The sequence below is a fragment of the Diceros bicornis genome, chromosome 20, assembly GCF_020826845.1.
Source record: "Diceros bicornis minor isolate mBicDic1 chromosome 20, mDicBic1.mat.cur, whole genome shotgun sequence".
Taxonomy (NCBI): Eukaryota; Metazoa; Chordata; class Mammalia; order Perissodactyla; family Rhinocerotidae; genus Diceros; species Diceros bicornis.
The window spans coordinates 7,980,984-7,993,399 of NC_080759.1; the positions used below are offsets into that span (position 1 = coordinate 7,980,984).

General features: G+C 40.1%; 1 protein-coding gene across 1 annotated transcript; it reads right to left on the reverse strand.

Annotated features, from left to right (window-relative positions):
- Positions 1-713: 713 nt before the first annotated feature.
- On the reverse strand, positions 714-11,935 carry LOC131418887 (E3 ubiquitin-protein ligase TRIM58-like). The gene is made up of 6 exons (XM_058563470.1): positions 11,513-11,935; positions 8,991-9,086; positions 7,413-7,643; positions 5,477-5,499; positions 5,280-5,380; positions 714-1,303 (listed from the first exon to the last, which is right to left on the reverse strand). The coding sequence occupies exons 1-6, from the start codon at positions 11,933-11,935 to the stop codon at positions 714-716; spliced, it is 1,464 nt and encodes a 487-aa protein (XP_058419453.1).
- Between the last annotated feature and the right edge of the window lie 481 nt (positions 11,936-12,416).

Here is a 12,416-nt window from a genome sequence, read left to right on the forward strand (position 1 = left end):
TAAAGAAGTGTAAAGAACTCAGTTCAAAAAATAGAGATAGGGGCTGGCCTGGTGCCGCAACGGTGAAGTACGTGTGCTGCGCTTCGGCGGCCCAGGGTTCACAGGTTTGGATCCCAGGCATGGACCTACACACTGCTCATCAAGCCACGTTGTGGTGGCATCCCATATAAAGTGGAGGAAGATAAGTATGGATGTTAGCCCAGGGCCAATCTTTCTCAGCAAAAAAGAGGAGGATTGGCATCAGATGTTAGCTCAGGGCTGATCTTCCTCACAAAAAAAAAGTAGAGATAGAGAAAAGAAATGGACTTGAGAAGGGAGAAGATCTAATAATCTCAGATAGTCCCTGAGAGATTGTGATCAAGAGAAAGTTTCCTTGGTTTTGGTGGCATTCCAACCCCAGTTATATCCCCTTGATGCCCAGAATAACTAATAAAGCAGCAAAAACAATAAAAAAAAAAGAGAGAGAGAATGTATGGAGTCATCTGGAAAAGGAGTGATGAGATTGCTCCATTTCTAAAATTATTTTGCTCCACAATGCTCCTCCAAATGCAAAACTTTCATATCTTCTGTTTTGTCCCTATGGGAAAATTTCTATAAAAATAAAGATTAAAGTGCTGATCTAAATGGGCATATTTGCTGAAGCTTAGTATATCTGTATCCTCCACACCACTCCAGGAACGTTTGTTAGGCTTAAAATTCTCAGGAACAGAATTTTAGGAATGATCATCTCTGACATTAGAAGCAGGGTCAAGAAGACACCTGGATGCCCAATCTCCTGACTCCGCTTCTGTTATAGGTGGCAAGATAAGAGGAGTCATGTCACAGATGAAAAAATAAGGCCTGAGAGGACCAGAGAACAGTTGGTTGAACATGTAGATGTGAGACCCATTTGTGACATTGTAAAAGGAGATTTCACCTGCTTCATAGTCCAAGAAAACCCCAATGCGGCGAGGCCGTTCCAGGTGGAGGAGAGGTACTGATGGTGAGGCAAGGACCATATATTCATTCCCTTTCAGCAGCCACATGGCCCAGACCCCATTCTCTGGAGACGGTGTGGTTTCCCCCTTTCTTGGCGCTGTGTCTTGACAGACACCTAAACCCCACTCTGCTCTTTCTCCTACCACGACTTCCCAGTAATGCCTCCCTGATGAGAAGTTCTGCAAACCCAGGATACAAGGCCATGTGTCAAATCGCTCAGGGTTGTTGGGGACAACCCTCCACAGTTCTCCTTCCTGCACACTGCGCAGGTCAGCGGCCAAGAGGAGGCTAGGATGCGCCGTGGCAGGGTCCAGCTTTACATCAACTGTGGAAAGAATTTTGTGGGACATGTGAAAGGACAGAAAAGACTGGTAAAAACTTAGGAAGCCATGACATTGAAGAGAATAGTCATACACTGTTCTTCATTTTTCTCTCTCTAATAACTCCTGGAGAACAAAATAAGTATTTCACCTTGCAGGTAGCTGAGTATATTCTTCATTACGTTCGAGTGTATTCCACTGCTACCTCTGCTTAATCCAGGATTCATTATTGCTCCAAGAAAAACATAACCATCGATAACATGACAAACCAAGTGTATAACCATTTAGATCCCTTTCATCTACATCCAGAGCACTTGGGTGCTCTTAGGAAGATCTTCCGCATTTAAAAATAAAATTTACAACTCTCTTGGGATGTATATTTTTTTCTTCTCAAAACCTATATGAAAGTTTCATTGATATGAAATCTGCCACTTTCAAAGCTATGTTACTGTGGTAGGCAGAATCCTAAGGTAGACTCTATGACCTTCAGACCATGGAGTTACTCTCATGATTATGTTATATATGTGACAAGAGAGAGATTACCTGGGTGGGTCTAATCTAATGCCATGAGGCCTTTAAAAATCATAAAGGTTTATCTGTCTATTGGGCTGGTGGCAGAAGGCAAAGTCATAGAGACACAGATTTGAGGTGTCATTTCTGGCTTTGAAGGTGGAAAAGCCACATGAGGAAAAAGGCGAGTGACTCCAATTGATAGCCAGCAAGGAAATGGGGATTTCAGTCCTACAACTGCAAGGAACTGGATTATGCCAACAAACTGAATAAGCTTGGAAGTGGATTCTTCTCCAGACCCTTCAGAGAAGCCCAGCCTGGCCAACACTTAGATTTTGATCTTGTGAAACTCTAAGCAGAGGAGCCAGCTAATCCCACCCAGATGTCTGACCTGCAGAACTGTGAGCTAACAAATGGACGTGGTATTAAGTAGCTAAGTCTGTGGTAATTTGTTACACAGCAGTATAAACCTAATACTGATACTGCGAGTCCCAGTGAGAGTGACGTGAAATGTTATTTGTACACATCACTAATAAATACATCTAGATATGAAATCTCCTCAGCGAAGAAGGGAGGATGTAAAATATTCAGTGTCTTTATAAACATGCAAAAACAGTAAATTTCATTAATATAGTTTTACTTTTAATATCATAATAACAAATACTACTACTATGATTACTATTCTTATTTGTCTCTAAACCACTTCTAGTGATCTTTTACTGATACTCAAACCTGGGCAGGTCACATAAGTAGTACTTCATCTATGCTAACCCATGTAACCACCCTCAAGGTGTCCGTTCTCATCCCCACATTGTAGGGGAGGAGACTCAGAGTCGAGTTTATGAGATTTCCCCAAACTCTATAAATTGTAAATAACAGAGATTGAAAGGTAGGTCTCCATGGAATTGTGTTAGGTCTATTTAACATATGTTTTGTCTTTACACATCATTCCCACTCTAGCACACTTCTTTATTCCATTTATAAGAAATCTGTGAAATGGTTTTTAATATGATCTATCTCCAATTCCTCTCCTTACCCCTTCTCTCTTAAATTCAATTGCTCACCATGATAGAATAACACCCTAACCAAACTGCTTATGTCCATATTCCCAGTGACCGCCACACTGAATGGACAGTCATTAGAGTTCATCTTAAATGGGTTTTCTGTAGCACTCAACACTGTGGAGAATCCCTTTGTCCTCCCTTCTCTTTCCCAAAGACTCACATAATCATGCTTTCCTTCCCTTTCCACTTGCCACCCCTTCTTGGTCTCCTTTGCTGTTTTCTCTTCTCCTCTATCACTACATTGGAGAAACCATTGGTCTCAGGACTGGAACCTCTTCCTTCTTTCTCAACTCACTCCCAATGTGTTGTTCTTGGGCTAGCTGGCTCACTGCTTTAATTAAATTACATTCATATGCTTACTGATTCCAAATGTATATCTCTCACCTAGACTTTTCTCCTGAACCTCCGTATTTGTAAATTCATCTGCCTACCTGACATCAATATTTGGATAGTTAACAATCATCACAACATTGATTTGTCCAAAACCAAACTCCCTGCCATCTATCTCACAGCTTTACCCGTCAATGTAAATGGCAACTTCATTATGCCAATTCTGAAGATTTAAACCTTGGAATCATTCGTGACTGTTCCCTTTTTCTGACACCTCGTATCTAGTCCAACAGCAAGTCTTGCCAGCTCTACCTTCAAAATATACCAAGATTCTGTCCATTTCTCAGCACCTCCAGTTCTACTACAATCACCTCTGACTGAACTATTGCAAAGACTCCTAACTGTTTTTCCCACTTCAAACCTTGTCCATCTGTAAATTGTTCTCAATAAAGCATATAGAGTGATCCTCACAAAACATTAATCTAATCATGCTATTCCTCTATATACAACTTTTCATTAATTTCCTATTTGACTCAGAGGTAAAGCATCCTGGTGGGGTCCTGTGCTATTGATTCTTTCCTCTCTTACTCTGCCGTAGCCGCACAGGCCTCTTCATAGCTCCCGGAACACATCTTTCATACTTCCATCTCAGGCCTTGACACTCATTGTTTCTGCTGCCTGGAATGCTCTCCTCCACATGAGGTATTTGCTAAGTTATCCTCTACTGGGTGAGGTCTTCCTTGATCACCAAATTCAAAATTAGATGTTCTACCCCTAGAATTTCTGGTCACCTTTACCAAACTTTGTTTTTTCAATATTCTGTATCATTTAACATTCTGTGCATTTTGAATAATTTAAGTAAACATTTACAACATGAAGCTATGGATTTGTAGGATTTTTGTTGTTGTTCAAAGATATATTCCAATGCTTAGAAAAGTGACTGGCATAAAATAGACAATTTTGTTGAATTGATTAATTAATTATTTAATTCACTAAAAAGAAATGGGAAAATGAGGACCCTGATTCTGAGAGTGTAATGACTTGCAACAATTCACGCAGTCGGTATACATTCATCTGCTCATCAGAATATGGATTAAACCGTTGAACAGGACTGTTAATATGGGTTTTCTCATTATAGGACAAAGCTGTTTCCCTATAAGTAGTGAAATCACTATTTAGCCACTGTTAGCCACTGTTTTCATTACTTGGTATAATTGAATTAAAAAAGGAAATATTAAAAATATTGAATATATACTGTTTTAAAGACTAACATAATCAAACCAAACAAACTAATTTATGACATTACAGTAATTCCTATATAAAAATAATTGACTGAATATTTTTGGCTTTATTGACTCTATAATTTAAGCAACTGATCAAATTGACAAATAAATTGAACTTCTTATTTGATGCTCTAGAATGCTTTCATATTGATGATTTTTTTCTGTTTTTAAATGTTTCATTTAGTCCTCCAAACAGTACTTTTTTTAGCATTTTATAAAGAAGGAAATGGAGATTCATTGGAACTAATGTTACTCATATCACAGCTAATAAGAGATGAACTATACTTTCAAGCCCATTGTTCTAACCAAATGTAGCTTATATGGATGTCAGTGACTCTGAAATTCTTTAGGACTGACTGCAAATATCCCAATCCTCTTTCTTCTGGGTACAGAGCTCTCTCTTCCCCCTTATAGTTTTTGATGTCCATGTGACTCACTTCTATCAACAAAATCTTCAGGGAGGCCATGTGGGCCACTTCAGTGTGGATGCTTTTAGGAGCAGTGCATGATTCACCACAACCTTGCCCTTTTGCATGGCTATCAGCAACAGGAAGGATGTAGATCTCTGTCTGCATGGGTCCTATAGTGAGATGATGTGAAACACAAGTTTCCACAATCCAGTAATAAACCATGATCTCAAACCAGTAATAAAACATGATCTCAAAATAAACCTTTGCTGATTTTAGCCACTAAACTTTGGGTTCTGTTTGTTGCTGCAGCCTGGATAGTAACAAACTGCAATAACAGCCAAATTCCAGGCACTATAGTTCCCCAAGCTCTAAGATGCAACCTACCTTGGAACTTCCTCAACATTTCCCTCATTCCAGGGATGCGACACATTGTCTTCAGCTCCATGGTGATGGTCTCTGGTTCCAACCTTGTAACACTTTTACTTCTGAGAAGAGCATAGAATCAATAGTTCTTAGTAGGGTTATCCACCAACTTCCTTGGCCTCTCCCAACCCCTTCTCTGATTCAGAAAGCGAACATACCGGTTCAAGGCTCCTCTCACACCCTGAAAGTGAAAGGGAAACACAAGCAAGTGTGAGTTAGACCTCTGAACTGCTTTTGACAGAGTGGGGACAAACCACGAACATCTGTTGAGGAATTATTAGAAATTGTTAACTATTAAGATAAAGCTATAGGAAACATGAATCTCTCCTAACAAAAGCCAAAAGTAGGCTGTTGTTGAATTTTCTCATGAATTTAAAATGATAGAATCAGTTTGCCTCTATTGAATAGAATCAGACTACACAAAGTTTAGGTTAATTCCTAGGATATCTATGAATTTAGCTATTTTCTGAATTGATAATTCTGACATTTGGATATTTTATAAAGAGTTACATTATGCACCAAATAGATGCACCAAGTAGACAGAATTAGGGTAAAAATAGATCCTAAATATCTGCAGAATTTGAGAAACAGTGAAAAGTACAGACATAAAATGTTACTCTCAATGTCTCTGTAAGAAAACCCCAAATTCCTCACTCTCTGAACCAACACACCATACCTATGGACTCATGTGAGTAGGTTACCTAAGTGGATAAAACTGGAAGTCACTAACACCTAGTAACATTTTATCTCAAAGTAGATTATTAAATCACCTGCATTACATTCCCTCTCTCCTTCTAAAAATAGCCTCCTGTCAGATTAATTTTTAAAAAGCAAGGAAATGATCAATTTTACTTTTTATGGGAATGGCAGGCCTTGGTCCTGGCCACTGAGGGTTAAATGCAGCTCACGGCACTGGGGAAGAAATGAAAAGGTAGGTATAAAACTGAAAGTAAATTATTTAAGAATATATTCTCCCTAAGATTCATTTTATAAATCTTTTTAACATTTATTTGGTGATAATAAATGTTTGTTTTAAATATTGTGTTTGAGATATAGTAAGATAAGATAATGAATGTTATTATTGAAAATGCTGAAGTTCCTCTGTGTATTTACTGTCTGACATTTAGAAAATTAATTCCTTTCTGACCCTTAGTTTGCTCACAAGGAAGTGGGCATAACAATAACAATAATGAGAATAATTTTTTACTTATGTATAGATATATTGAAGAGAAAATGGGACAAATTAAATACAAATGCTTTGTAAATTCCTTCATTTAATGACCCCCCACTATGTGCCCAGTGCTGATTAGTCACCGTACTTGTATGAGGATATGAGTTACTTAGTTCAGAAGCCCCTGAACAGGTCATTGGGGATGAGATAGAATAAAATGTGCCCAGAAAACTTCTATTGTAGTGGGTTCTATCACGATGACATGCATCCATCAACAATGACTCTTCTAATTCACTTGGAATTTTAATGCCTTCGTGGAGAATTAAAAACAAATATTCCCTTTTCTCTGTTATTTCTCTGCTCTATAATCCCAAATAGATTGTGAGCAAGCTGCATGGAGCCCATGTAATTCCTTCCCACTGTGCCTGGAATAGGCATGCAATATGGGCTAGGAAATTAAGCATTTGCCTTAAAATTTAACATAAAAATTTCAAGCTAGACCATTTAAAACATTATTCATATGCTTGGCTATTGACTGAAACAGGTAACCAAAGACTTTTCAGATTGGCCATCACTCAATATAGCAATATAGTCATTTACAGATTGACTGTGAAGTTTCAAGAAGTGTTTTTCAGCCAACATAGTGCAGGTTGTCCTTTTTCTGTTTAGTCTTATGTAAATCATCAGATTAACTTTTAAAAATATTTAGGTTTTTGTTTTCAGTATGAACTATTTTATATGATTCTCTAGGGTTCCTTCTGATTCTGATGCTAGGATTTAGAATTAAGATGCCTTCCAAATAAGTTTTAGGGTACCCTTTTCCTAAAGAGCATAAATGTCTAACTCTTTTTTCTCTGAAAGCCGCTGTCTGTCCCCTTGGTCTCACATCCACCCCTCTCTTCCCCCTAGGCACCCAGCCTCACCTCCAGCAGACCCAGGGCTGGGCGCTGGCACCTCTCCTCCAGCTCCTCAGCCAGATCCTTCAGGGCCCTGCTCTGCTGGACTAGCCGGCTCTTGCTCTCCCGCAGTCTCTGCAGGGTGGCTCGCTCTTCCTCCTCCAGCCGCCTCAGCTGCAGTAGCTCCTCCTGGGCCAGGAAGCCTCGATACTTCTCAAACTCCAACCTGAAGCGCTGCCTCTGCATTTCCACTTTCTCCTGGAGTGACAAGGTGGATCAAATCATCAGTGATAGGGGGACAGTGTCTGGCTTCTGTCTTTATGTATGGGAGAGTGAAGCTGGAGAAGGCAATGTCCCCAGTGATCTCAGCTCCATAACTCTGTAAACTGATTGGATGCATTTTAACAACATGCAGAAACCAGTGGCCACCCATGAGAAGCGGCCTGGTAGAGAAGAGTTTGAGAAAGACTGCTGGGTTTGGGTTCTGATTTTGGCATGGACTTGGGGTCAAGGCACTTTTATATTCAAGTTTTAGTTTAGAGAGACCTGGATTTGGAAATGTGAATAAGAAAAGGCTTAGAGATTAGAAAACATGAACATTCCTTAGTAATACAGTAATCGTGAAACCGTAAGGCTAATATTCACCGCAGAGCCAAGAAATAACTAAGTGATCCTCAGGCCACTTATTGCAGAGTTAACTTCAGGGAATTAATTCTGATTTCTACCCAAATCTCACATCTACAATTTTTGAATAGACCTAAGGAACATACGTTAATACAGCATTATTATATGTAAATTTTATTCTCCTGAGACTGGTATGAAGAAAACTAGCTTTAAACTGAGTATAAGAGGCAAATTATTCTCCCACAGTATCTCCACATTTTGGATTCCCTGGCCCATTGTTAAACATTATAACATCTTGGTTTGATTAAAGGGCACAAGCTATCACCTTTAAAAAAATTTTAATAATGGTTTATGAATCCCAAAAGATTCACTTCCTTCCTCCAATTACCTATCTCTAATTTCTCCTCCATGTTAGAGGCTGGGCTATTGAGGATTGGGGCTAATAACTCAGTCACTGAAAAAGAGTGCAGTTATATTTGGGGCATGAGGGATGGTGTGGTGAGAAGGGGTTTGGTTGCAATTCATCTTTCTCTTACATCACCCTTTTGAGTACTACAATTATATCTACAGATATAGAAAGGAGAAGAGTTTTTGTAGAATTTAGAGTTCATTCTATTAAACCCATGCTTACTGCATATGGTTCACATGAATACATTCTCAATAGCAAAGATCACGCAAGTTTATTTGGCTTATCGCAGGAATCTTAGCATCATCTCAACTTCAGAATAATTAGTGGAGGTTTTAAAAAATGCAACAACCAAGATCTTGGATATGGAGTTTCTGATTTTATAAATCAAGTAAGGATTAAAAACAGTTGACTTGGGGAGCTGGCCAGGTGGCATAGTGGTTAAGTTTGCATGCTCTGCTCTATGTAGATAGAACAAAAGTTTGGAGCAGGGAAGATGACTGGAGAATGATTTAATGACCCAAAGTTGGGTCCTTCAGACAGGCAAGCCTTCTGAAGCCCCAATATTCTCTTACCTTCCAAACGACAGTTTTCCTCCCCTCATTGGCCTCCTGAGTCAAGGCCTCCTCCATCTCCTTCCTCACATGTTCCAGGGCCATCTGGAGCTTTACCTGTTTGGGAAGATATGCTAAAACCACTATAGATGCCCTCATTCAGTACCTAACATCAACCAGGGGTGTCAGGAAATGCAAAGATCAACTAAAACAGGTCCTAGTAAGCATATAAAAATGTTCAACCTCATTAATAATTAAGTTAAACATAAATATATTTTTAAATGTTAATACTAGATATAATCAAAGACATCTAAAAATATATTCATTGCAGCATTATTTAAAATAGTAAAACTATAAAGTAACTAAAATGGCAAAAATAGGCGAGTAAGAAAAATTTATTTTCTATTAACAGGATGGAATTAAAATAAAGTATTGCAGAATAGTTAATAACAAGAAATGCTCACCATTATATAAGTCAATTAAAATAAGTACATTTTATGTAATGTGACACCAATTTTGAAAAAAAAAGTGCTTGTAATGAATATAAAAAAACTAGGAAGAGATCAATGAAGATGTTCAATAGATGAAACCTCATCTACTAGTGCTTGGTTGAAAAGCGACGTTATTCTTTACATCTGTATATTTCAACTTTTTAAAATTATTTATTACTTTATAATCAGAAAAGTGTTTATTATTATTTGGCCAGAATAAACCTTGTAGGTTAGTACTTATTAAATGAAAAAGAAATATAGAATGTTGTAAATCTTACATGAGGTAAAAAATAAATTTAATGGAAACTAAATCTCCTTTCAACCTCAGGACCCCTGCTAGAGGTAAACACATATATTATTTACAGAGAACACATGCAAAGATACACATACACATTTTTAAACTGTATCCAGAGTCATTCAATAACTCTCAGAAAAAGTAGAAAAAAAACAAAAACTCTTGTCAAAATCATTCAATAAGTCCCACACACCAATTATTTTTAAAAAGAGATATTATAATGCAATGCATATAAAATAGCAGTAGAATTCATGGGAGCATTTGGCACAATAAGGGAAGTGGCATTTGCTTTAGTGTTTGCAAGGAATAAAACACTTTGACACTTATGGACAGAGAGAAGTTCCCTCAGAGGAAAGAAACTGTGAGCAAAAGGGAGGAGGTGAGAAAGCTATGGCCTGTTTGGGGACAACAGTGATTAAGCTAGTTTTGCTGGATCTCATGGTTGGTTAAGACAAGAGCTGTAGAAACAGAACAGGGCCCCAGAAAGTCTTGACTGGACAGGCTAAGGAGTTTAGAAGATAGTTATTTGGTATTTAATTGAAGGGCTACTGAAATACAGAGAAATTCTCTAAAAATATTACACTAGCCATGTTAGTGTATCTCTATGGTACTTTCTGGATAAAAAGAAAGCAGGAACATACTGCAAAAGTCTAGCTAGAAAATAGCTAGCACCTGAGTTTTGTAGATGACAGCTAAAACCGAGAAGTAAAACTGAGAGATGTTTTCAGGTAGGTCCAGAGGAACCTACCGCCTCCGTTGAGGCGGAAAATATCCCAAACCCTGATTTAAAACAATCAAAGTTAAAAAATAAAAATAAAAATTTTAAGAAAGTAAATATGTATTTGCAGTTAATTTCACTGTGATAGTACTTTAGTTAAACACATCAGTGGATTAAACATGACTTTGGCCTTCTTTGTGCTAATAGCTGTTCCAGATGTTGGGAATTTAAATGTGTTCAGAATATGCCCAAGAATTTTTGAAGAGCACCAGTAGGGAGAATTCTATTTATAGAGTTTCACCAAAGTTACTTTTGGGGGCCAAATACTCCAGTACTAGGCACGTCTTCATTGAAGATGCTCACATCATAAGTTCCCAAACATTTGTTGAATAAACAACTGGCCTGTGCACTTAGCTACTGGATTCCTACTTCAGGGTACACATGCATTGAAAGGCTTTAAACGTGATCAGAGTCATGAGCCTGCTGCAACGCTGTTCTTAACAAATGCTCAAACCCAGGGTTGTTTTGGTAACAATATTAAGGTAGAGATGAGCACTATGCAAAAGCAAGCTATTATACAAATGGTAGTTATTAGGAAGCGTTTACTATAAAAAATGTACTCCTGTAACCAAGAACCACTTGGACAACACAGCTCTCCACACCAGAGCTCTAGCTGTGGGACCCAGAACAGCAGCAGCAGGAAAAATGAGACCAGCACGAAATTAAAGGACCAGGGAAGGCTTCACGGGAGAGGGGAACAGTCTAAAATAGTGAGTATGTTTGGGCTTCTGAACAGGGGTCCCAAAGGGCGTGTTACCGGGGAGCAAAGTCAAGGAGACCTCAACCTGAATGTGAGCTGTGAGGGAGAGGGGTGAGAAGGGGGCAGAGCCATTCAGATCAGGTGGTATCGTTTGGTTCTGTCGCTGGTCAAGGCACTAACACCTCTGGCTCAGCCTGCTCCTCTGCTAAAGCAGCATTTCCAGACCCCGAATCAGCGACCTCCACGTGTGCCCCTCGGAGTGCACGCAGCGGATCTCACCTGGTAGCCCCTGGCGGCCTCCTGCAGCGGCGCCGTGCGGTGGCTCCTATGCTCAGGGGTGGTGTCACAGATCCAGCACAGCGCCACCTGGTCCTCCTCGCAGAAGGAGCTCAGCTCCTCGCCGTGCCGCAGGCAATGACGCGCCCCGGCGGGCCCGGCGCCCAGCCCCAGCTGCCGCACGCTGTCCACCAGACTGGCCAGCTGCCTGTTGGGCCGGAAGCTCTCCACCCCAAAGGGCCCCCGGCACTGCGGACAGGCATAGAGGCCGCCCTGCGTGCTGTCGGACTTCTCGCAGAACTCGGAGATGCACCTGAGGCAGAAGCTATGGCCACAGTCCACGCTGACCGGGTCCTGCAGGAAATCCAGGCACACGGGGCACCTGGCCTCCTCGCGCAGCCGCTCCCCGGGCGCTTCCGAGGCCATGGCCAGCAAGGCCTCGCCTGGCCCCGCCGATAGCAGCTCTGCCTTCCCCAGCTACCCGCACTATCTCCCCTCGTGGTCTGGCACAGAAGGGAGGAACCCCACAGCCTCAGGAGAAGCCGGCACAGGACGGGTTTTATCCGCTGGCTCCGTTTCAAGAGGCTAAATCAGCCACTCCCGGTGAAAAGTTACAACTTAAGACACCCTAAATCACAAGGATAGAATTAACATTCTAGTAACCCTGGCCTCCTAAGAAACTGAACATTTCTAAGGAAATCCTTCATAGTGTACCTTAATGAAGCCTCTACTCGCATATTTTCACTGTCAGTAAATTTGGAGAATTGCTGAGCTCTTTCCTTCCATTGTGTTCTGAACTACCCCATGGCCTTCTCATCGTCATACAGCATAACGATTTTTTAACATCTTTTTCCAAACTTCAGTTTTTCTACCTCCTGTTAATTAGCTCACGATAAAGAAATGAGTA